The sequence below is a fragment of the Ceratosolen solmsi genome, unplaced genomic scaffold, assembly GCF_000503995.2.
Source record: "Ceratosolen solmsi marchali unplaced genomic scaffold, CerSol_1.0 scaffold41, whole genome shotgun sequence".
Lineage (NCBI taxonomy): Eukaryota > Metazoa > Arthropoda > Insecta > Hymenoptera > Agaonidae > Ceratosolen > Ceratosolen solmsi.
The window spans coordinates 1,125,635-1,153,285 of record NW_011948424.1 but is presented as its reverse complement, the minus strand read 5'-3'; the positions used below and the strand labels follow the sequence as shown (position 1 = coordinate 1,153,285).

The following is a 27,651-nucleotide window of genomic DNA, read 5'->3' as shown; positions in this document are numbered from 1 at the left end:
CCAAAACACTGTTACCGCGACAATGATTGCCGAACCTGAATTTTAAACTAAAAAATTGTTAAAGCAGTCGCCGTCAATCGTACGTCTTTACCGGTACTTCTAAGAGCTTAACACAGTCAATTTACGTAGAGTTCTATTAAGATAACTATAGGTAAATCTTATCAATCATTGAATCGGCACGATGGGCCAGCTTTAGCGGCAAGCCGATGAATGATATTCCATGCTCCGTCATTTCATTACTGTACGGACAATCGACTTGGCGCACGTGTCTACGCGTGTTACGCGAACGTAACGTGGAATAAAAACATAGGGATCGACGACAATAAAATCTCGCCTCGCTGTGAAAGTTGCGGGCATGCGGCTTTCGAATGAGATTATATATTACGAAGGCAGCGGCACTGGTTACGCGACAAACATCGACGATGTCGTGGCTGTTGTTTGGCTCTCCTCGAGCCATTTTAATCAAAAGAGGCCGAGCTTTGTTCTGATAAAGTCCTTGATCGGTCCGTAATACCGAGTATTCAGCGCGGCCATCTCCGGCGTCTGTTTTAGGCTCTCGAGCAGCTTCGAGTCCGTCTCGAAGACAAAGACGGTGACGATAAGGAGGACGGTGAGGGTGATGACGAGGGCCGGCACGAAGAGCTTAACGACTCGCAGACTACGTCCTCGTATCCGGTAGCTCGCTGCATTACCGGCAGGGCCTGGGGATGGGGACACCTTCCTGTGGCGCATCGACGCCGGCAAGGAGGCCGAGAGCGCGCCGCTCGAGCTCAATGTCGACGACTGCTGGATGCTGCTGATCTTGGAGTTCTGAAGGCGCTGCATCTTGGGCACCGGGGCGATCGAGCGACTGCTCCCGTGAGGTCCGGGTTTACAGCCGAGGCCACTCGCCTCTAGGAGCTGGCTCTCCGAGGACGAGTGGTCGAACGAGTCACGGAAGTAGTAATCGCTGCCGTCGAACTCGTGGCAAACTGTGAACAAACGATCGAGCTCGTTAATCGACACGAGATGCTTTTCTTTATTTATCCTCCTCATCGAATCTCGGATTGCCTAAGACAATCACGGCAATCTTGCTTACCGATATTTTCTAAATGCTCACGCGACTGTTTCACGAGTCGTTTCAAGTACAAATTCGATTCAATGATTTGCTAAAAGTTGTTGCATTTCTGGGCTTTCGAGTAAATTAGTTTTATAGTTCATTTTCATATAATTGCAATTGTCCGGATACTTAGGAAATAAATGCCACAAGTACAAAATTTTGAAAAATATTTTAAATAAACATATAAAAAAATTTGAAGATGTACGATAAAGATTTCTCCTGAGCTTAATGGCATCGAGCAAATTGAATCGTCAATGTTATTGAAATTAGTGTATGAAATAATTTACACGTTTTACCGATACTAGATCATTGACCCGTCCTAAAAATGACAAAACTATTAATACAAAATTAGTAATAATAAATAAATAAAAAGCAATATTAAGAATGCTAATATTATATGTAAAAATGCCTAATGATATTTATTAAAAATGCATAATAATTATATAGAAAATAACAACACATATTAATTATTATAGACTTTTCATTGAAAAAAAAAAAAAAAAAAAAAATCTTGCAAAACTTTAGCTATACATCAAACTCTATTTCATTATAATTTCTAAACTTTGATAAAACACTTTTATTAAATATGTAGTAAGTAGGTAGCAATTAATTTTTATAATTTGAATACTATAAAAATAATCTATTCTAGTTTATTTTTTCAACGGTTATTTTAAAAAGAAAAATGTATATATATATATATATATAATTCGATTGGATTCTATTCATTTTGTGTAAAAATTAATTTAATTATTCATAAAATGTAATATGTGCTTGTAAAATGAATGTACAATAATTTAGTAGAAGCGGAAAATTTGTTTTCGTTGCTCTTTCCGATTGTTATTTTGCATTCTATCTATTATTAATTTTGAAAACAACGATTATTAAAAATTTAAATATATGTTTTTTTTTTCGCTGTTGTCGAGTGTATATAATAAACGTTTGAAAATTCATAAATTATATTTAATAAAAATACACGAAGAAAAGAATATTAATAAAATTATTTATATATAACTTATTACATTTTTAATGGTGAAAATAATATGATTTCCGTTCATGAAAAATGATTTCAAAAATTATTTTAATAATGCAATAAACCAAATTTTTATTTCATTTATAGTGCTTTACATCATTTATTCTATGTTTTTGCAATAATAATGAGTCAGCATTGTAATTCAAATATAATTGAATATTATATGAAAATGAAGGAGAGAATTTTAACTTACACGAAGTACAAAGTATTTAGCACACGAATGACGATAATTATTCCGTAATGTAATATAATTTTCAATTAGGAAATTGTAAAACTTATACATAATAAAATACATCTTCTTTATACATTTAGTATTATTTATAACATCTTAAAATTTCAAAAAATTTTACGATATAACTATTCATATTCCGTTCATGTATATGCGGTATTTCATTGAGTTACAAAAGTATTTTCTTATTTAAATTAAAATTTTAAACGAATATAGCTATTTGTTAAACTTGTAGTTCGTACATACAATCATGAATTTATATCTTAATAAAATAGATAATTATGGTACAACGTTCACATTATGCAGATGTTCGAACACAAAATAACAATAATGACAATAGTAATGATGACTATACGATAATAATAATAATAACAACAACAACAACAACAACAATAATAAAATAATAATAATAATAATGATAATAATAATAATAATAATAATAATAATAATAATAATAATAATAATAATTACAACAACAATGGCAATAACAATGCTAATGATAATAATGATAATAAAAGTCATTATTAACAGACAAAAAGATATTGCAAGCTTGATGATAGAACGATTAATTATTTCAAGATAACTATATTTCTACATTGTCTAGGATTTATATAAACAAAAGTCTATAAGCACATGCTAATATATTACTATTTGTATATGTAATATGACTAAGAGGATTAAAACGCACTATGAAAGAAATTTATCTCATTTTTGTTGGCAGTTTTGGTCAGTAATTATATATAGTATTAGAGTAACAATTTTGAAGATATTAAATTATGTTAATATTGTCTCAAAATTATACGTAATATATGAAATTTTTATTGAATTTCGTAATTCGCGTGAATCTTTAAATGAAATTAACATTTCATTAGTATACAACATACACTAATAATATTATGCCTATACTATTATAATACTATGCCAGTATCATTAGTGCGTATTAACCTTAATGATATTCGTACAAATTATTCAATTTAACTAGATTAACCATAAAGACATAGAATCGGAGATAAAAAACTAAGAGAGAAGTAAGGTAAGTCGAAATGTCTAATTTACAAACGAAGTGTGTAATAGCAGTTAAGTAAACGTTAAGGAGTTCGGTGTAGGATTAGTTTTTCTTGTAAGGATTTTTGAGCACCGTATATTTGACATTTTTTCAATACCGTTCCTTCGTTAAACAGTACTATTGTATATCATGTACGTGTCTGAAAAAAACTCGTTTTGAAATTTATTTCTAATGTGTGTGTGTGTCTCTCTCTCTCTCTCTCTCTCTCTCTGTGTGTGTGTGTGTTCGTGTGTGTGTGCGTGCGTGTCGCGCGCGCGCGCGCGCGCGGATATATCGATATTTCAAGACTAAAACGCAAATCTTACAAGCTCCTTCAGTATTCCAGCAGTTCATTTATGTCCAACATACATTATTTGTCTGCTTATTGGTAAAATTTTGTGTTTGGAAAATTTTCAAGTATCTATGCTATTTGTCTTATATTTTTATGCGACCAATAGACAGCTCGAAGCGCTGCAAAAAGCGCAGCAAAAATGAATATTTAATCAGTCGTCGTATGATATTTAATAAAAAAGGAAGCAAAAAAAAAACACTCGACAATATTATATTACGTCGTTATTATATACTAATTCTGCTAAATTATATGATAATCGTAACGTACGTATATCGTGTTAAAGTGTTCGTCTAAGCATCAAGTCCCTCGAAACTTGTGCTTAATGTAATGGGGATACGTGTGAGTAAATCGTGTATTTCACTTGATAATTTGACAGGGCAACGTAGTAGTAGTCGTAATAGTTGTATGTATTTGAGTCACTTGAGCATATCGGAAATGTCAATTGTAGTCTCAACATTGAGAAGTGATTGGCGATCGTTGTGGGTTTATTGGGGTGTCACGTCTTCTTGTCGACTCACCTGCACCGTCCACGACGTCTCTGGCTCCTTGACTCTTGGTCGTTGCTTCGACATCGCCGTTTGGTAACCGACGGTCACCTAGCTGTTCGAATCCATCGTGCATCGCCGTCTCAACGGTCGCCGTGATCGACGAAGGCGTCCGGGACTTGGCCGGTGCGACCGAGCGCTTGACGATCAGGGCCGTCGACCTGACGACCTTCGGGCTTTTCTCGAGGGTATTGATTTTTTGGCGCACGACGTTACCGATATCACGGCCATGGAGCTCCTCGGAGCCTATCACGATTCTCTGACTATAGAGGGCTTGCGGGCGCGTCTGTAGGGTGCTCTTTGGGAATTTTAGTTTTTTCGCTTGGTTTATTGTGGTGGTGGTGGTCGCGGTGGTGGTGGTTGTGGTGGTGGTGGTGGTAGAGGTTGTGGTGTAACAGGTTGTGGTGGTGGCACTCGCATGCGTATTCGTATCGTCTAATGCTAAAAAAACAGAAAGAAAAGGGGGCGGGAGAACCCAAAATGAGAGAAGAAGCGAGGAAATAATAAGAGAGCTGAGACATCCAGATTCGCGGAGGCCTGAACCGACGGATAATTTACATTATTCCCGATTTCGATGAGTATTTTTCATTCGAGAGGCAATTTTTCCTCATGCACCAATGTTTTTTTTTGAGCCTCGGACGTAAGTCGTAGAAAAAATTTCGCCTACCTTTAATAATAAAAAAAAAAAAAAAAAAAAAAAAAAAAAAAAAAAACCTATCTTTAAATGACGATTCGTGTAATTATTGGCAGATGTAGAACTAATTTAAATTTACATAAAAATTTCGAATAATACTATTCGTATAGTAAAACTCTTAATTTTTATATAATAAACCGCCTAAAGTGAGAAAATGTGTTATTTCATTTGAGAATTTTCAATTAATCAAGCATTTTTTAAAAATATATTATAACTTTGACCTTTTACTTTTAAACTTATACACTTTTAATCTAATATCATTAAATACGTCGTAAATTTTTAATGGAATCTATATTTGTAATTAATATACTTACTATAAATTTTATAAAAAAAAAATTTTAAATACAAAATTACGTTACAGATTTTCCATTAAATTTCAATTGATTTTCAGTCTATGATATATTGAAATATGATATTGGAAAAAAAAAAAAGAAAAAAACGGAAAAAATTTTTATGCTACGGTGATTTTTACTACCGAATATGATTGGCCTTAACATTCGTCATAAAAAAAAATATAATAATTTAATTATCTAATGATAACAAAATGAAATTAATTTTGTCTGATAATATGGAATAATCATCGTTTATTTTGCCTACGAAGGCGAATACCCTCACTATCGTCTTAAATGCATATCGATTAACAAATAATAATTGATGGTAATTAATAATGCAACTAATAGTTCGGCCCCCTAGAATCCAACATAATATTAATGGAGAAATAAAGATAAAAATAATTTTAGTCTTGCTAAGCTAAGTTAAGTTTGTCGGATGGCAAAAAAAAATTATAAAGTAATGTAGATTTAGCTATACGATCTTATGGTTAACAGAACGAAGCCAGGGTAAAAGGGTCAAAATATTACTTCCGTGTATTGCAAGAGAAACCAACATCCATGCAGTTTCCGGTGACTGTTTCATATATCGCGGCAAGTATGCGCTTTATCTAGACATCTCGATCATGCAGGCAATTAATTACATTAGAATATTGAAAAATTGTCCCATTATTGTTGTAAAATATACGAAAATATCTCTATTTTAAGGCATGGACGGGCACGCATTTGCTCTATATTTAGTAGTGTAAGTCAACCTTAAAACTAGATGGAGACTCGCTAGATCCTGTAGCTTTTTTTTTGCCTTTTTGCCTAAAGCCATTTTAATAGTATAATGTACAAAAAATTGTCTCTATGTCAATGGTTAATAAAATTAATTTTACACAAGGTTAAAAATATTGAATAAAGTGACTATCTGCCTACCGATAAAATCTTATTCAAATCAAAGATTTAAAAGACGTCGATTTAAAAGAGATAATTTTTTGCTTCTCGTTAAATAAAATATTAATATAAATAACTTACCTATAATATTGTTGGATCTTGTGATGTTATCGTATATCGAATATTCTTAATTAGATGCAAAGCTATCGAATAATGGCGAAATATTTTGCAAAAGCATGACGCGAAAAAAGCAACAGGATCATTGAATAATTAGAAATACTTGAGAAAATTATAGTACAATATTTTAAAACATTCGGACACCATTACATTACTCCACAGAATCAATGTTCGCAATAAAAGAACTGGAAATCATTTTATTAAATTTTACTTAATCAGTTTTTATATTATTTTACACAAATTAATATGTCATCTCTTCACTTTTATACTAAAGTTTATGTTAAATATATATATATAAAAAAAAAAAAAAAAAAAAAAAAAAAAAAAAAAAAAAAAAAAAAAAATTCATCGTTAAGATGATGGAATTTATTATTTTATATGAATTTATATTCAAAATATTTGTAAATCTAAAATAAATTTATTTTTTAATGAAATTGTATAAATAAATGTAATTTATAAATGAGATGTAATAAATTTGTGTAATTGATGAAAAATTTATAATAAACTTATAATGCATATTTTTAATATATAATTACAATTGAATAATTGCCAAATTGTAAAGATACTTGAAATATTCGAAAAATTTTAATAAGAAAGTATTTAATTTTTCGCCTTTAGCATTATAACTCTAAGACCCGAAGTGGTTTAAAAAAAAAAATTTTCAAAGTTTCAAACACTATTGTACTCTACTTTTCCCTCTGTATGCAAAAAAATTCGAGTTGACTTTCTTAAATAGTAAAAAGTAATAAAAAAAAACAAAAAAAAAACAAGGCGTATTAAAAATGGTAATATAGAATATTAAAATTAATAAAAATATTAAATTTTCGATTCATCAATATTCATGAAAGTCTTGATACTTTTTTCGAAAATTCGAGAATCGTGACATGAAATATATTATAAACTCTTCATCCATTTGACTGAATTATCGGTTTTATTTTTGTTACATCAACTCAATTTTCTTATTCTCCTCAGAACTTTAATATTTGATTGAATGAATGGCTGAGGTTGAATGAAATAGCACAGATATTTGGAAAAAATATCAATAATTAAAATATAGACAAAAATATTCATTGAAATTATATTCAAGTATACAGCGTGTATTATATTTATTTCAAAAAATTTTATTCTTCATTTTTACGACATGACAAAACTGTTGCATATTTTATAATAAAAATTTGTTCCTAAAATAGTTCTTAAAGATAAAACTGTAAAAATTGCGTTAATAAAATTATTACGATTTTAAATCATTGTTATGAGTTATTTATAAAATGGTGGAGACTATTTTTTATTAGCAAATGTGCTATTAAATCAAAATATTTGCATATGTCGTGGATTTCGCTCTTTATGTTTTAATGAAATCTCGTCGTGTTAAAACATCTAGTCAAACAGTGTATCAAGTAGGTAATTTATTATCATTGTAATTGCTCGGACTGCTTATTATTTTTTGGATCTTTTAAATTGCCAATTATGAGCTTACCATAATTAGCTTACCATGACATGTAGATAGCAGAAGGTATGTCACAGTATCAAATATCTCGTCGTTTCACGCGAGTTTCATGAATTTTATTGAAAACTATTTATTGTCCACCGTATAATTCACGATACAACGTGGAAAAAATCGTTGCACTAAAGAGTAAAAATTTTCGTGATTACCAGATTTTCATGAATGTATCGGCTGATTCGAAGATAAAACGTCAAATTGTGAATATCATGGGATGTAAATTGTAACTGTGATTAATTAATCAGCGCCACCGTAAAGTCATTCAACATGAAGGATCACCTAAGCAACGTAAGTGCAGAAACAAATTGAGCAAAGTAGGTGAGTGAGAACCAACCGTTATTCCTCCTGGCGTGTATCTCCTGGTCTTCGGAGACGGTTTCCAGGAGAGGCAAAGTATTGTCAGGGCAGTAGGGTGAGCTCAGGGGCATGCCACTGCCGATGTCAGACATCCCGGCGCCATCGAGTCCGGCACTATGGCAACTCCTCGGCAGACTCGAGTATCCTGTATTGTGACATTATTTATAAGTACTATCTATCTAATATATTTATAAGTATTCTATCGACATATATGTACATACAAACATATATAAACAGAGAGAGATAGAGATAGAGAGAGAGAGAGAGAGAGAGAGAGAGAGAGAGAGAGAGACGCACGCGCGCGCACACACACACACACACACACACACACACACACAACATACATGCGTACGTACAGACTTACAGATATATGTGTGAAGTTGCATACATGTGATATATACATAGACGTGCAAGCTTGCTGTTGATTCGAGAACTCGAGAAATTGCGATGAAATTTACGCGTATTGTGGAGGCGATTTTGCGAGCGTTTGACTTGTTGAATTAAATCGAGTATTTATTTGGCGCATACACGTGGTCGTTTTGCGATTTTATGCGGTTTTATGCGGTTTTATGAGGCCAGACAATCCGACACTTTTTTTTTCTTTTTTGTTTTCTTGGTTTGTTTGAGACGGAGAGAGAGAGAGAGAGAGAGAGAGAGAGATAACGGTAACGCACGGTCATTTGTATGAGTTGATTGATTTGCGGCATTAGCGCACTCTATTACAAGTTATTTAGGCAAGCATAATCTATGACGGGCTTACCGCTTCAATGTTACTTGTTAATTTGCAAATTTTATCTCACGCCCGTTACAAGTAAATATAATAATGGCGAATCGCGCGCAATTAGCGCTACACTCCATATCTCCAGAGTTTGACATAATTTATTTAAAAATTGATGTAACGACATAGATAGTCATACGTTTACCCTTTTTATTTTATTATATTGTCAAATACGAATTGAATTTATGTAAATATTTATTTTAAGTTTTCGCTACCAGAAATTCAAATATATATATATATTTACAATTAATTATTCAAACATTGAAGCTTAATGCCACGCTAAGCAAATTAAGAAGTTTTACGAAAATTCAATTGTAATTATGTACAATTTCGTATTAAATGCCATTATCTTTTATTAGTAATATACGAATAAGGAAACGACTGTCGATAGGTTACCTTCCAATATGATCGTTAAACATTCGAATGAACTGTTAAATAATGAATGCCATGTAACAGTAGACAGAGCCATGCTATGCTGTAATTATGTAAATAGACATGTTTTTCTATTCAAAACATTGTTAAATTTATGCCGAAGCGTAAAAAGCTTGGTCCAATGAGAAATACGTACATTGAAGAAAAAGTATGTAATTATGCGGTATATACATTGTATTATTTAATAATTATTTAATAGTTATTAAAAAGGTGTGAAAAAATGTTTAACGCCGAAACATGTATTATTTTAAAGGCTTATATTTGCCGTAGATTAGAATAAGTAATAAGGATAATTTCTAGATGAAATACAATCGATATTAGAATAAATCGTTAATAATAAATTACGATTGCATTAATTTATTTCATTTATTTACCATCAGACTAGATAACATTTTTATTTGATATTCACAAAATCAATAAATTAACGATATTACATTGGTAATTCTTTAGACCAAAAGCAGCATGTGGTCGTTAGGTATAGCGTAAAGCACGAATAAAGTAATAAGAACGCAATTTTTTTTACTAACTTTGACGAATGAATCGATTAAACGAAACGCTTGAAAATTAGTGTTCACGTGCCAAGCAGCAACATTAGTCAGTCAGGCGATTCACAATGTACGTATTTACCCAAGGAGCCACAAAATTAACAATGAACATGGATTAAGATAAGAGTGAAAAAAGAAAAAATAAAAAAAAAAATCAAAAGAACGACGACAACAACAACAACAACAAAAACAACAACAAATGGGGGAGGGGGGGGGGAAGAATAGAAAAGAAAGCACAAAGCGCCTGAGTAAAGAAGTCGGACAAAGAGGTGGTGATCGATAAATAATGGGGGTCGGGTGATGATGGTACGATTTGCCTCGCGCCTGCGCGACCCTACAAAGTTACATTAATCCACGGCGGCGTCCGTCACTTCCTTTTCGTCTCAACACGAGTGTCAATGAAAGCAATGTGCCGTTTTCTGTACTAACGAATTTCAACAAGATCCTGACTGGGTGTGCTGGGCGTCGCGGGCACGCTGCTCGCCTTCCTCCTCAGGCCCGCCGAATGGCAACGCTGGATCGGTGGCTCCTCCTTCCGCAGTGGTCCCGTCTCCTCCAGGACCTCGCGTTCCGTCCGTCCGGTGTACTTGAACTTTGTGCCCCACGAGAAGATCGAACCGCCGCTCATCACTGGCGCGTCCGAGGCACGTGGCAGCCTGAGATTCATACGTTGCTTGGCTTATTTATCATTTTAAATCATTGCTCGGTTAAGCTTTACCAATAAATGAGCTTATTCCTAGATCAATAGGCCTGACGTAACGACACATCCTACATTCGCTTGTCGTTTTAATCGATTTCCTTACGAGGCCCTACGCTTAATCGCCAAATCTCTCAATAATGCAGTAAGGTTCGTCATTAATGTGGTAATTAAATGAAAAATCTTTTGCCGCGCTTCAATGAGCTATTGCCCTTTTTGAATATTGCGTTCAGTATTTTTATATTCACTCGAACCTCAGGCTTCGTGACTGGTTGTTATGCTAAGTTATAAATATACAGCAAATTTGCGACTGAAACACCAGAGATTTTGCGAATAAAATATCGATACAACGAGTTAATTTCATAAATGCTGTTTAGAATTGTATAAGAAGAGTTGCGTCGATAAATTTTTAAAACAATTACGATACAAAAAAATTATTAATGGTTTGAAATGAAAAATGTATAGTGTTCTTGGTATATATTGCGTGCTGAAATTAAAATCTAATAATTCATATAAAATATAAAATTATATCATATTAACGGGAAATTTTATATTATCAGGATTGTAAATTATAAATACACGGTGTTACACATTATATACAAATAAAAACAAAATGCCTATTATATTATAGGTGAATTAATGCAGAAATTCAACAATTCATTTAAAAGTTAATCATTTTATATGGATAAATCTATAAAATGTGAGTTAATTAGAGGTAATTTTTTTTTTTTTTTTTTTTTTTTTTTTTTTTTTTTCTTATACGGCAGCATTGTTTGGGATACCATATTGTCCTATTAAAAGTAGACGCGATTTTAAAATTGTGAAACCACATGGTTGCACTATACACTATATATAAATTGTTAACTATTTGCCATAATGTTCGTTAAATGTTTAATGAAAATTGTAATAAAAATAATAAAGCTTTAATATCATGATAACCGAATAATATAAAATTAAAAAGTTTTCTTTTAAAGAGAATAAATTGCTTAAACATAAATACATTACATTAAGATATTTAACATTTGACTCTTTTATTATTTATCTATTAATTGCAATTGTCAAGTCTACTATGATTACCAATTATTATAGATTATAATGCTTGATAGTACATAAACTACTCGATAAGCATTTCTTGTAAAATTATCTAAAATACTAATTTGAATCTAAAATACTAATTTAAAAAAATTAGTTCTATCCGAAACAGGAAAAATAGTGGTTAGATCGGATTGCCAAGAAATGACGTGACTCGAAGGGCGTATAAATTAGCTTGAAAATGCTTTTGTTGCATCTATCGGGAAATCTTCTGCCTTGAAGGTCAGTGTGCACGTGAAGACGAAGTTCGAGCCTTGAAAGGTTATTTGGCAAGTCGATCGTTTCGGGTCAAGGAAGAGCCTCTTGAATGACAGAGAAAATACTTCCAAATCGATGGGAAATAGATGTGAAAGAATCGTGATAAACTGACTCGCCTATGTACTACGTAATATTCTGAATATCTGACGTGTATTTACACTAGGAAAATGATATTGTTATACTGTAAGGTAAATTACTATATACTATAATCAATATTTAAGGTTTTGGACGTGAAATTGAATTTATTTAGATGAAATTTATTTTTAAATTAATTTTGAACAATGTTTTTGACTAATGACAAATTATTCAGAAATTCATCATTTTTAATAAAAAAAAGTATTTTTATTTTCTATTGTGTGTGTTTTACTTTTTTTTTTCCTATTTTTTTTTTTTACATATAAGTATTTTATTCATAAAATGTTTATGAAATAAAAATACACAAATAAAAAATTTCTTACATTCGTGCTTCAATTTGTAAGGTTTTGTATTATTTCATAATATACGATTAAATTTTATAAAATTGTTAACTTTTGAAATTTTCTTATCGTTTCTTCTTTGATAATTATTACATAACTTGATAACATTATGCAAACGCATACATAAATATGCGTCGATACTTGGAACAATTTGTTTATAAATGTCTACCTTAAACTAAAAAAAATTGTTCATATTTATTTGAGAAAAATTTAATGTATAAATTTGGTTTTCGTATTCTACGCGATAAAAAATCACAGTTTAAAATTACTTCTTAATATTTTATAAAAAAAAAAAAAAAATAGAATAGTTACGAATTTATAAGAACTGAAAATGTAAAGAACTTAAATGAGAAAAGAAAAAAATAAAAAATAAATAAAAAAAAAAAAATATGGTAAGTCAGTTAAAAACAGTAAGTAGTAAGAATGAAAACATTTTTCCGTACAATTCTTGAATTTGATTTATTTATTCAAATATATATATTTAATGTTAAAAATACAAATACGACTCTAGTTATATGTCAATTATAATAAATATAAGAAGAAAAGTATTATTTCAAATATATAGATATTTTATAATAGATAACATACTCGTTAAATAATTAAATAAAATTTCAAAAAAAAAAAAAAAAAAAAAAAAAAAAAAAAAAAAACCAACTCCATATAAGGCCAAGGCATAATTTCGCTATTTGATAAAAAAAAAAAAAACTTTACATCCCATTAGCTATATCAAAAGAATCACGATTGTAATCGTTTTAATAATTAATATTCCAGCATTTACGATTTAATGATTTTCAGTAATCGGTGTAAAATTTAATTTAGCACTAATCCGGTATAAAAGCTACTGTAAAAAATAGCGTTCTATGCCTTTGCCTAAGCTCACGAGACGAAACGTTCTGCTGAAAAATTGTCCGGAGCGATAAAGCGATGGAAATATCAAGATTAACGAGTCAAAACAAATAATATTTACATGCTAAATGGATAAAACGTATTATTGCTCTTTAGGGGAATTATCGTATTGTTCTTACAACTAAATGTATAACGGTTACAATTCTAAGTATCCTTCAAGTTCGAGGGTGTACACAAAGTTGATAGTTCAAGAGCAAATCGCTTTTTAAATCTGTCTGGCTGCGTGTGCGTGCGTGTGCAGGTACGCGCGCATGCGTGCGCTAACGCGCGAGTGGATGGGTTAAGCCGATTGGCTGTGTGTCTGTGCAATACTTGACTGACGAATCGATGGACACACTTGACTATATGAAAGGTGGTCTGGCTATTGTTCTTGAAAATGGTGCACAAATATTTGTGTCTAATGTGAGAGAAGAAAGGTCATAAGCTCTATTCTCGAGGATAGTTGGATAAACAAAACGAGGGAATACCAAGGCTATCCATTTATATAAGTGGCTTGTTGGGTTAAAAGCTATGAATTTATTTAAGTGTTAATACTGTGATTTATAAATTAGTGAATTTAGCCTGGAATCCATATTTAATTAAAATGTCGATTAGGATCTATTTCGATTCATTATTTATTGCTACGCTGAACTCTTGTTTTAAACAATATATCGAGATACAAGGATTAATGCTCTCGTAAATTAGTGTTGACCGAAGGGAATTCATTGGTTCGATAAAGTGAGGTGTTTTTTTTTTTTTTTAAATTTCTATTTATTTATTTTCTTTTTCGTCAATTCTTTGACTTTTATAAGATCTTAACATTTCTAATGTATAAATTTTTATTTCAGATAGTTTTCAATCATAGATTTCAACAACAGTATTATTATTAATAGTTATAATATTAACAATTGTTAATATTATCGATACATTGAAAGCAAAATAACCGATTATCTCAGGCACATAAGTTACATTTTACAAAGTAAATTATATTTCCAGTATTGGAAAAAATTCAACAAGTTACTAAGCAGGAAGGAAAGAGACAGAGACCGAACATTATGTTCCGACAGGCAACAAATAGGAGGCGAAGAGGAGGCGATGGTTTTATACATGTGTACCCTATCGCCTATACACATTCTCTTGCTTATGTAACCGATAGCACGAATAAATATCTACTATGCCTATGCACACGCATAAACATACTTATAATTACACGAGTATACCTAGGTATCTTTAGCTTGTTTGGATAATGGTTAGAGTAAAAGCCCCGGGAGATAACGAAGAACGAGAGAAAGCAGTTCAACCCGGTGCATCTATCCGACAATAAATCATTTTCCTACATGTCGATTTATTCTTTGATCTTATAATGTAGATGAACTACTTATTTGTTTAATTATTACGTAATATTGCCGGTTTAATGTATGTCCCTACCTTAGATAATACAATTTAAAAGATCTTATTAATAATAATGAATGTTTGAAGAGATTTTTGTTCCACTTCAAAATTAAATTCTTAGAAGCAAATAAAGTTTTCATCGCAGTATTAATTTCGTAAGAATTTAAGTTAATATATGTTCAATCAAATTAAATGAAAATCAATACAGCTTTGTCTGTAAACGTATGCAGATGCAGTTATAAAGTAGTAAACACTTTATTGCGTTATAGGAAGATAATCAATACTAATTAGCAATATGTATGAAATTAATAAGATTGTTCAATCGAGCTATATATATATATATATATATATATATATATATATTTTTTTTTGTTCCTACGGATTTGTAATAGTAATTAATATGTGTAGATTTGAAAACTTGTGTGTACATTAAAAAAAAAAGAATTCATATTTATAATTCATAAAATAATGTATTATAAATGAATATTACACCCTTTAATTCTGTTAATACAAACTAATGCTTAAATAAAATTAATATCTTGAAGTTATTTTAAAAGATATTAAATACAACGATACAATATAAATACAACGTAATAATATAAATGTGAATAAATCTTATTGATTAATACAAAAATATTAGCGCACAAAATATATATGTAATTTTAATAATACATCATTCAAATATTTAAATGCATATAGTTGAAAAAAAAATATATCCATCTCCATACTTTTTATATATTATTGTTATAAGATAATACATAATGAAAGTTAAGATTCATTTAATCATATTTATAATATAAACATAAGACTCCATCTTTGTGCATTTCCATTCAATTGTATAACTTTAAATAGTTAAAGCTTAAATCGAAAATAAATAATGAATATACGATTACAATTATTTTCACATTAAATACATAAATAAAATTTATTATTATAATTGTAAAAATATCTAATTGAATACATGCAAATTAATATCTAATATTTAAAATACTTAATAAATCCGGCATTACTATTTTTTATAAATATATTTATAAATTAACTGTTATTAGATTTTTTAGCATAGAATATTTCTTTGATTGAATTAAAACAAGTTTAACGTTGACGAAGTTTTACTGATTCTAAATGACATTAAGAGAGTAACGATTACTTTTAATAGGAAAGCTTCTTATTGAAATTTCAATGTAATGACTTGATATTTCAAAGTTTCGTAAGTTAATTATAAATACTTTTTGACAGTCTTACATCAGCTTCTTAAATAATTAAATGCTAATTATGTATATTTGTGTTTACATTGAGTTATTTCATTTATTAAAAATATTATTCAATTAATAAAAATGTTAAAATAAAAAATAAAATAAAAAAATGTTAAAAATGTATAGAAAAAAATATAATTCTCTTTCTAAAACTTTAAATGCAGGATATAAAAAAAAAAAAAAATATAATACATATAATATTAAAAAGCCTTTTTATTTAAGAACTTCATTTTTGTTTTCACATTCATGAAATAGTTAGTTACCTTATGCCTGTATAACATCAATTTACCATGCAACGGATTAAATAATATTACCATATATAGCATACTTTTCAAGAATATTATAGTGCGTGCGGAGTGATATTTCTTGATAGTTGAAGGAAGAAATTTTGGAATTTAAATAATTTAAATATTTACCACTAACGGCTATAGATAATAATTGTAAGATCATTAAGAAAAAAAGTGCATTCTATTCAGTATGTAAGTCCAAGGTGCTTCAATAAAATATTGTACTATATACAAGTTTTAAAAACTTATATATAAAACTCAAGCTTACAGTTTAAAATTGAAATGTTTTATTATACTATTAGTACATTCTTAAAGTGTTTCTCCAATATTTAAATCAATTTCTTACACGAGCAAACGAACATTTCCACAGATACTCCGATAATTAAAATAGTTAATTATGGAGGCAGTATCTCCATCAATGAAAATGCCGAAAAGGAGACAAGCATAATGCAGTTTGTAGCTTCGTGGTCTGGCTAATAGAAATCGCAAGGGCGCCTAAATACGCTTGCTTATATATGTATAGGCGTAGGTGTACATGTGCCAGATTGGAACTTGCGGGAAGAAAATGCAGTAACGCGCAACAACTAAAGCCGCAAGCTGCTACCTTTGTTTTGTTAAATTCCGCCACTGTCACGACTTCATTAGTGGCCGCTTTTGCCGCTTTTGCCGCTTTTAGCATCAACTGCCTTTCTACATGTAGGACTTTTATTACCAGAGCAGATAAAGTTTTTAGGAACCGTTTCGTTAGGACCGCGATCGTTTCTCTTTAACTGCAATTGTAATTTTATTTGGCTTTATGAGCACACAGATTCGTATTATAAAACTAATTTGAATTTTTAATGACATTTATAGGGTGTGCGCGGGGGCGGGGGCGGGGGGAATTATTGCTCGTTGCTGCAATAAAAAGGCTTTCATAACATAGGCGATCCCAGAGTTCTAGCAGACGAATATCAAAGAAATTATTCAACTAGTAATTGCAATGGCACATTTAAATATCGAAATACATTTCTCGCTGTCGCACAATTATTACTTGTTTCAATATTTTTCTTTTTCCCGGCGGCTTCGATCAAAACTAAATCATCGATACTTATGTCTTCAATGTATTACGTGACAATACAAAACATTTTTCCAATGTGATGTTAGGAAAAAAAAAAATAATATCCGAACAAACATTATTATTTATTTGTTTTTATATAATAATCACAAAGTTTTCTTATAAAATCAAAGAATAAACGAAGAATTTTCCAAGCTTAGTTACGATATAATTCCCAATTTAAGAATATAGAATCTAATCACATTAGGCATTAAATTTTTTTTTTTTCATTGAAAAACTATTTACATCGATCAATAATTTAAATACACTAATTTAAAATAATGTTTTTGATTAATCTTACACGTAACTTTGTCTTTTTTATTGTCAATGAAATATCATAGTTAGAATGAACAAATGATTAATCGCATATAATTATCATAGTTTCATTTGATCATATTTCAAGAGAAATTCAAAATAATAAATTTCAAGTGAAAATAACAATAGCCAATATTATTTTATAATAATAAACAAAATTAGATCTAATATAAAAATATATTCAAATAACTATATTTTATCGATATATCATGCATCTTCAGCATTATATTATTGCAAGTATATTATAAGATTTTATAAATTGAATTAATTTTTTTATGTATTTTTTTACGTGTGTAATTTGATGTTTAATGTAATTATTGCGAGCCTTAATCAATTAAATAATGTAATTTCTGAAATCATAACCATATCTTTATTATAATATATTTTTCTTACTCTCTAACGCTATTTCTCGATGATTTTTAAACTATTATTTTACAAATAGTCTTAAAAATTGTATGGATTCGCCTATGAACGATGCTTAAAATCGAACGCAACTGAATTGAAATCGAAGCATTTCCTTTTCAAATATTAAATATTTCGGTTATTAGTTATATATATTATAAGTTTAAAATATTCGTTATTTGATAAAGTATATTCATAATGATGGTTTAATGTGATTAATGTGCTAACATTTTTACATAGAAAATACTTGGCTAATATGAACACGTTGTCTCGATAAATTCTTGAATATCCAATATAAATTTATATATTCTTATTTAAAACTAGCTCATCGGAAATAAATTCTTTAAATAATCCATAAAGTCATAGATATAAATTTTTTTTTTTAATTAATTCTATATTTCTCTTATATAAAGTATATAGATAATAGTGGAAATATGGAGTAGGTAGGAAGTTTTAAATTAATATCGTGGGGGTAATATTTAATGACATTGAATTAATTTATAATCATAAATCTCGAACTCATTCTAAAAACAAAATAGTCGTTCATCTTAAATTTTGAAGAAAATTCAACATTAATAAATAATTATTGATTCAGCCGTATGCTGTTGATCATAGAGAAATGGGACGATATAAATTTCAATACAAGTCGTACGTTCAGTACGTCGTAAGTTCATGCATATATTATAATATGTATAGAGCAAGATTTTTAAATCACTGTCAAGAGATAAAGATGAAAAATATGTGAAAATAGTGGAGAAGAAAATGTTACGTAAAGTAGAATATAATATACTCACGTGAAAAACAGCATTTGCTCGATAGCGCACCTCCACACATGACGGCAGTTTGATCCCGTGGGACACTTAAATCCGACAGTGTGTTTCTTCTGCAAAATTTGTCATACTTCCAATGTCTATCTGAATAAAATTTTAACGATTTCATTGATGCGTGCTTTCAGTTGAAATTACATTTAGATATCACATTTAGATATAAAATTCTTAGAATTTCCATCTACCTTATTTCATTCGTTTCTCATTTTTTTTTATTATTTTTTACAATTTCCTATCATTCCGGTAAGGTAAAATGTAATGTTAAAATACATCGATTAAGATGTTTAAGTTATTTCAATAATCTTATTATGCTGTAATGGTTATATTAAATTCGTCGATGAGTTAGAAAATTTTGATAATTAATTTCTATAGATGTGATATCTGCAATTACTAGGTATACATTTTTCATATATATGAAAAATATAGAAATTATGAAAAGTCATATAATTTAAATGACATTATAATTTAAGTTATCGTAATAAACTATTCGTATACTATTTTCAACTGAATGCATACAAGCAAATATTTTCTCAACTTTTACTAGGTTTTAGCTCTAGATAATCGCTGGGGAAAAAGGACCATTAGTACTGAAAACAAAATTATTAAATAAAAAGTTAACTGCCAGACAAAATTTACGATAAATCATAAACTGTTGGGAAAAAAAAAGAAAAAAGAAACAAAAAAAAAAACTATTAAATTTGATTCAATACTTTTTCAAATACTTTTTCATAATTCTGAGTTTAAAAACGAAGAATCGTCTTTTCTTCAGAGTATTTTGACTGTATTTTTGTAAATAAAAATTCATTTGTCTATTTAATAAAGATATATTTAAAGGAGAAACGTGTTTGAAAAATTATTTCTTTTACAATTTAAATTGTAGCGTTATGTCTGTAAATATTAATAATGTAAAAAATAATAATAAAAAAAAGCAATAAAGTTTACTAAATGTTCGCAGCAATAAGCAATATTAATTTTAGATAATTAAAAAAAATCAGATGATATTTTATTATTTTTATATGGTATCATTTTGTGAATATATAAGTTTATAATCTATGGCTATAATTTATTAATATTATAAACAGAAGATTTTTGTTTTTTAATTATATTTTTATATATGCAAACTTTATTTCTTTCAAAAGTTCTCGAAAAACAATTCACTGTTTGATTTTCTAATATGTTCGCTATCTCAATCGAAATTCTACAAATCAAAAATCATTTTATTTATCAGCTGGTATTCGACAATACCATTATGACCGAGAAATCGAATATAAAAGGCAAGTTATTTTATAATTATTTTATATTAAAGAAGAAAATTCAAATGTTTGCTCAACATTAATTCTCCCCATTTTTAATTATACTTTAATTACACGTATGATCTACTGTTATATAAATATAACATTAATTAACTATTAAAATGTACATTAAAACTTATATTAGAAAACAAATATCATTTAGAAAAATATATAAATTTTTTGTTTAGTAACGTCTTTAGTTACTACGCTAAATCGTAATTTGTAAAAAATATTATCATTTTACAATTTATTTTAAGAAATTTTATGTGTATTTATTTATTATTGAATTCGTATGGGCAAACGGTATATAAAATACAAATGAACAATATGGTATATTTTACATATGCATCATTGGTTAATAAATTATATTTTATTGAAAATCCGTAAATTAAATAATATTTACGAATCTGGTAGAAGATAAAATAATGAAATTTTCAAAAGTGAATTTAAAGTAATTAAAAAATTTACATTGCATTATTTTTTTATTTTTTTATTGTTACGTTTATCTTTATCGCCGAAAGTTTAATAATTATTTTAATGCAGATTATAAAGTTCTAGAAAAATGCAATCGAAAGAAATCTGACGCTTCTTTCTCTCTCAATTAAGCACTGAATCGATATAATTTATATGATTTTTTATTGGCGAACAAATGACTTTTAACAAATCGTTTGATAATTTTAATCATAACGAAATTTCTTAAGGACGACTTTATTCGTTATAAGCATAACATCAAATTCGCTCGATTCTATCGTTATTTACCGACACCGAGAAACAGAACATAATGCTATTATTGGAGAGAATGAAATCGCTTTACGTTTATCAGAGTACTTGTAACGGAACAAAGTAAAAAGAAAAAAAAAATGAAAAAAAAAAATAATGATACAACTCACCTTCGTCCTCGTGTCCTGGGGAGACAGCCGATGCGCAGCAAATGCGGAGCAAATAATGAGATTACTTTACTTGTCCGACTATATAGCTTATAGACTATACTATTTATATGTATATGTAAGTTTATATGTAAGCGCGAGTTAAACGTTAGTTAGCTTACTTTTGTTGGAGCATGGGTGAACGAGGGCGTGACGAACGTGGAACGATGAAGTCGTGGAAGTGTGAATGAGGAGAATTTGACAGGAGCTGGGATTATGGACGGCTAATTCATATAGCTATTACAATAGATTTTTTTTTTCTTTTTTTTTTTTTTCATTTTTATCACCAATTTTGCACTGCTTACTTGGAGCAATTAAATTGCATAGAATTTTATAGCGATTCTCGTTTTCATTTGGATAAATCTTTTTTTTTTTTTTCCTTTTCATTGCTTTTCATATCTTTTTCTACTGTTACGGTGACAATAATAAGGAATTCATAGCAAATAGTAGTTTTTCAATGGTAAATATTTTAAAAGTTGTCTCTTTTGTATTAATATTTCATTACCTAGTTTGTGGATAATTATCTACTCGAAATGAGGAAATGACTTTTTATTTGCATTTAAATAATAGAAATTTCTTATTAGTCACATTTATTTTGTCTGCTATTAGTTTGCAATTGCTTATTTTAATGCCAAATAATCAATATGCGTAATGAATTTGACTTCTATCGATTTTATATTTATACAAATGTAAGATTCGTTTATCCTCCGGGCTCGTCATTGTTGAAAAAGGTACTTATTCTTTCGAAGAAAAAATCTGTTGCAGTCTAATAATTACCGAAATTCGCGATAGCATCGATAGCAGTGTGTATGGGCCATACAAGTTTATGCATTACGAATAAAATTATTTTCTAACTAAATGGATAATGCATAACAAAAGAAGAAAAAAAAAACTACGATCTATGCTTTTACTTGGGAAATTCTATCTTTTTGCAAACTACACTACAGTTAGTTATATATACTTTGTCAAGACGATAAAATATATTCGTACGATAATTTGTATTATTTTTTCTATTTAGTAGACAAAAGAATGAAAGTAATAATATATCGTTACGGGTCCCTGCACATATGCAAAAAGTCATTACGCAACATTTTGGATAAAAGCAAATATAATTGCTTTTTTGCGTAAATAGAAATGTAACGATTATGAATATTTACTCATAAATTATCAAATTGAAAAATGATAATCATGCATGATTATTTGTAAAAACATGTGAGAAAATAAGTTATACGCCAGCTTGTTCATTCCGCGAGTCCAGATTTTATTTTGATTTTCTGTGTAGATTTTATGCCGAAAGTTCAGCCGCGTCTGTGACCTCAGTTCAGTTTATACAAACCGGCGTCCCCGAATTCCTATATACCGCGACTTAATCCCATTGCGTATACTTCAACTTCATTCCAAGCGTTACATTACCTTAGCATAATATGACTCTTGCATATGACTCAAGATGACTCAAGAAGCTAATGAAGGTTTATATCGAAGAACTTGTCGTTTTGCGTTTCTTTATTTCTAAATTATTTTACAAGAGTAATTCAGAGTTTTGGAGTAGCTTTATGCTAATTGGATACTGATAACGTCACGTAGCAATTTTTACCTTATCCGAAATTTAATTTAATATTCAATTATCTGCTATATATTGATTATTGACAATTCTATTCAAATACTTTTATAAACATCGAGGGTCCATTGTTGAAATATACCGATGGCATTTAAGCTTTTATTAATTAATGAAATATTTCAGCCCAATGCTGTTTTAAGTAAAGAGAAAATAAACAGTTTCACGCGTTTTCCATAATTATTATATTGTTATTATTATTGATTTAAATTCTGACTTAATCGAAAGATTAAAACTATTAAAGCTATTGGTTAGTTTGAAAATGTTCTTTCATTTAGGAAACGAAAATATATTTTACTCCAAGATTATTCGAAAACGTTAATACCTGTATATTATTAATATTTATACTTTAAGCTTGTAATCTTGTTTTCATAATATCGCTCGTGTATTCGTTATATAAATAGAACATTAAAACTCAAGCTTTTATAAGAAATTATCAATTGCCTTTATCACAAAGGCATTCACATTTTTTGTTTACCATGATAAATTTTCATAGTTTAAAAAATGTAATTAAATAATAATAAATCTTATAAAAATGTTTTTATTAAAAATGAAATAACTCCTAATGCATAGATTCCCCCCCCCCCATCCCCCCCACCATCCCATATTGTTTAGCAATTGCAAAATCGCATAAAAATAAGATATCAACATTTCAATATAAACATAATTTGAATCTTCAAACCAATTTTATTCTATTCACGATATATTTTTTAACCAATCTACAGAAATAAGAAGCGCCGAAAGCATTGGATTTTACACGTAACGTTTATTAATGGTGCATGCCGCCAATCTTCGTTCTTGTGGGTAAAGTTCCCATCCGATAAGACAAATGGAAGGAAATATCCATACTTCTTGGAAATATCTACATTCATTGCAATTCAATTTTTTCACGTGTCTTTTTTTTTTTTTTTTTTTTTTTTTTTTTGACCATCTAATCGTGAAATTGTGCTATAGATAGGAAGGGAAAACATTTCATGAATCATAGATGTTAAAAGTATGGGTTCTCGTTTTGAATTTAGACGCTTATAAGTAACACGCCAGCCGAGTAAAAAGAATAAACTGCATAAAAAAATTATCAAAAATAAAATTTACATTAACAGATTTGGTAAGATTCGATATTTTTAAAATGTAAAATATTACATTTTTGCCATCCATAATCGAATGCATTTCATAAACAAATTGAACGACGGTAAAACATTTAGTATTTATTATTCGAAATTAATATGCAAAATTTAGTATTTGAAATTCATACTTACAGTATTAATAGTAAGGAAAATGAAATTGAAACGTTAATTGAATTAAAATTTTGTTAGTAAATATTAATCTTCTCGTTACTAATTTTATTCAACTTATTATCATACAATAGTATTAGTATAGAATATTTTTGTAAATTGACAATATGATGAATTTACCTTATTTTGAGGAAATACATTTATTGATAATCCTCCTGTCGACTTTAAAAATAATACGTTATTTTATTAAGTTTCGAATAAAATTTTCATACCGATGTAATATATAACTAAACATTTTAAAAATGCTTTTTTAATTTTTTTTTTTCCATCCTTCTTATATTCTGTTAATCCGAATAATGTAAAATGTATATAATGATATAATTGGTAATTATTTATTTTATTATATAGTTAATAGTTTGATTATTAAAGTACATTTAAAAGTTTTCTATGTATTGAATTTTTAAGTGCGTTTCCGAATGTTTTGCCCCGAATTCAATAAAAACATTTTATGAAAAGTGTTGTCAGAAGCTTCAGAATATATAAAAATGAAAAATAACGTATTATAATTCCATTTCAAATATTAAGTAATAGGATGTTTTTCTTGAGATTTCTTTATGTTTTTCAAACGCATTTGTATATTCAAACAAGTCATAAAACGAAAATATAGAATATCATATTAAACTTGTATCAAATATGTATGTAGATAATATTAATATCTTATAATGATAATTGTGTATATTAAATATTAAATCTAGATAATCTTAAAATCTGTTATAATTTAATTTATTTTCAGATTTTGTACCAACTTCTACTTGATGTTTTTTTTTTTTTTTTTTTCATCTCAATTATAAAGTAAAGCTCTATACGTGAAAAAGTGTTAAAATCTTGTATAAAAATATTATATTTTTCAAATAAATGAAATATTATCCATATTGATTCATCATTTACTAAATGTGATCTGAAGTTATACGTATGCATATATCACTTTTACGAAAACTTTTAGAAAATTTTTACATAAACTTTTTAATCACCAAACAACTAACCGTTAAAATTTCGAAACTCTTTTAACATATCAAGTTATTACATTTAATATCATTGAATCGCATACATACTTGCATAAAAAAAAAGAAGAAAGAAAATATTTCTCTGAAACTAAAGATGATAGCTATAACTTTTTTCTTTTATTCAAATATTGCTGACAATTATATTAAAAAGTTATTACATTTAAAAAGAAAAATAAACAGGGTAATTTATAACTACTGTGATACCAAAAAATATTGTTAATTGTAAGTGAATTCGGAAGGGAACGTAAATATAAATATAATATTTTAAGCATTTTAACGAAAAGTTGATAAGTAAATTTTTTGTTTAAATTATATTTAATTTAATAATGTTATGTCTATTATATTTTGTAGACTATATGCTAATTGATTTAAAAATCGGTTGAATTTTTTTTTTTTTTTTTAATTTTATTATAACATATTTTATTTGCAAACTTATCACGTATTTAAGGCTTATAAATTATATATTGAAATAAATGTAAAAATCTAATACCACCTGATTTAAATAAATTATCATTTTACTGATCTGTAATTTATAATTTTAATATTTAATAAATACAAATTATTTGCCTGCATATAGAGTACATCTATGATGAATATAAAAGCAACCTGATTCAATAAAGTAATAAATAACCAATAATCATTTTAACATAAACATGAATAATCATAATTCTTTAAAAGGAAACCGTATAAAAATCTTTCTGAAAAGTATAATGACATTTTATATATTAGTTTTATCGCCTTTGTTTTTTATTATATTTTTAGTTTGTAATTATTGTAAATTAATAAATGAAAAACTACTTTTCGCTATAATTTGTGGTTTTCTATTGTAATACGCTAATTCATTAAAACAATTATATAAATATCGAAAAAACAATCTTGTATTTTATTACCGTATTTATCGTTACTAATTTTTATTTTAAAAATAAATGAGAACCTGTCTTATATATATATATATATATATATATATGTATGTATGTATATATTCTAATTCTATTTATATTTATGTAATCTACAAAGCGAAAGGAAAGTAACTAATTTCTATTGAAATTCTTACATATTATTGTACTAGTACATTAGACATAAATGCCGTCGTCGAAAAAATCTGACTATTCATCTACAATTATTTTACTTGAACTACAAGTATTGAGAGAAGCATACATAAAATGTCCATTTGATAAGAATGTGCATTACTGTTATAATTAAAAAATAATATAAGTTATATTAATGATTGTTTATTTTGAAATATACTTTGCGTACAGCCAACTTGATATATTGTCGTCAAAATAATAATTCTAATTCATTTTACAATTAGAAATGTACTTTACCTATGTTTTTGTAAAAATTATAACTTAAGAATATATTTTATATATAAAATAATGTGCAATAATGATAAGATAAATATTATCTTGAACTACCAGTTTATCTAGTTATACTAAAAGATGAAAAATTATATATAAGTCTAAAATTAGATAGACACAGTGAATTATTTGATTATTAAATAAATAAGGCATTATATCATTAAAAATTAAAAGCTTCTCCCAATGCGAATATTTTACTAATAATAACGTACGTTTGTATACCGCAAGAGAAGATTGTCAATAAATCGAATAGTCTAAACTTCTTCTTCGTCTACCCGAGGACAGAAATTCCTTCATCTTCTTGCATCTTTCTTAATATGTAAGAAATTGCGCTGACATAAGTCACTCTCGAAACTTCTCGACTTATCGATTTTTCACATCTACAACGAATTATCCAATCGCGTTTATTCACGAATATCTAAAGAACCGCTAGGCATAATGTAACTTAATTCTAACATTACTAATTTATAATAAAGTATGCAGGCATACCTCTGTTATCGTCAGATGAACTATAAACATTTTACCCTCGTAGTTGATTTTCTGGACCTCCGGCCAGCGGAAGTGATTCGTTTTACGAGAACCCTGAAACGTGAGGATTCCGCAATGATTGATTCCGAGGTATAACGGTGTACCTTTGTGATCCTGCAACAAAATAATCAATTGCTAATAAAATAATCGATGCACACCTCCGAGAACTTTCCGCAAAAATAAAATATTTAGCTTGGCATATCGTACGCTTGTACATCACATTAATCGCCATCGCTTTATTCATTATAATTAACTATTTCTTTTTTATCAATAAAACTATGTATAAAAGACCAATGGATTTTCTTTAATAACAATAAAATATGAATGTATCGTTACAAATTTTAAGAATAGTAACAAATTCAAATAGTGTCTATCCTAAACGCGTTGTCATGTACAAAATCTATTACAAATAATGCCAACCTATTGAGTGATCAACAGAATTTTTATATACACGATCATTGACGTCCATGGCACGTTTATCATCTATTCTCTCTCATTTATAGCAGACATAATGCCTCTGCTGCTCTCTTGTCTAAAACAAGAACAAACGATTCATTTGAAAGAAACGCCAAGCTCACTTTCGTGCACGCGATTATCGTTCATTGCATTATACATCGACACTCGCCTATTAAGATTTGTTACTCTATATTTATTTTTATTATAATCT

At 28.5% G+C, this 27,651-nt stretch overlaps 1 protein-coding gene across 1 annotated transcript; it reads right to left on the bottom strand.

The window, feature by feature from the left end:
- Nucleotides 1–267: 267 nt before the first annotated feature.
- Frmd5 (FERM domain containing) lies at nt 268–27,216 on the bottom strand. Its single transcript, XM_011500174.1, has 8 exons — nt 27,205–27,216; nt 26,946–27,098; nt 21,152–21,166; nt 18,937–19,025; nt 10,422–10,648; nt 8,215–8,382; nt 4,274–4,741; nt 268–971 (listed from the first exon to the last, which is right to left on the bottom strand). Exons 1-8 carry the CDS (start codon nt 27,214–27,216, stop codon nt 463–465), a joined length of 1,641 nt encoding a protein of 546 aa, XP_011498476.1. The 3' UTR covers nt 268–462.
- Between the last annotated feature and the right edge of the window lie 435 nt (nt 27,217–27,651).

Bases quoted from the DNA above. Each gene is read 5' to 3' on its own strand.
- Frmd5 (XM_011500174.1), bottom strand. The intron at 4,742-8,214 runs GTTGGTTCTCAC...CTGTTTTTTTAG, and splicing joins ACACGCCAGGAGGAATAACG to CATTAGACGATACGAATACG. The intron at 972-4,273 runs GTGAGTCGACAA...GTTTGTTCACAG, and splicing joins AGACGTCGTGGACGGTGCAG to TTTGCCACGAGTTCGACGGC.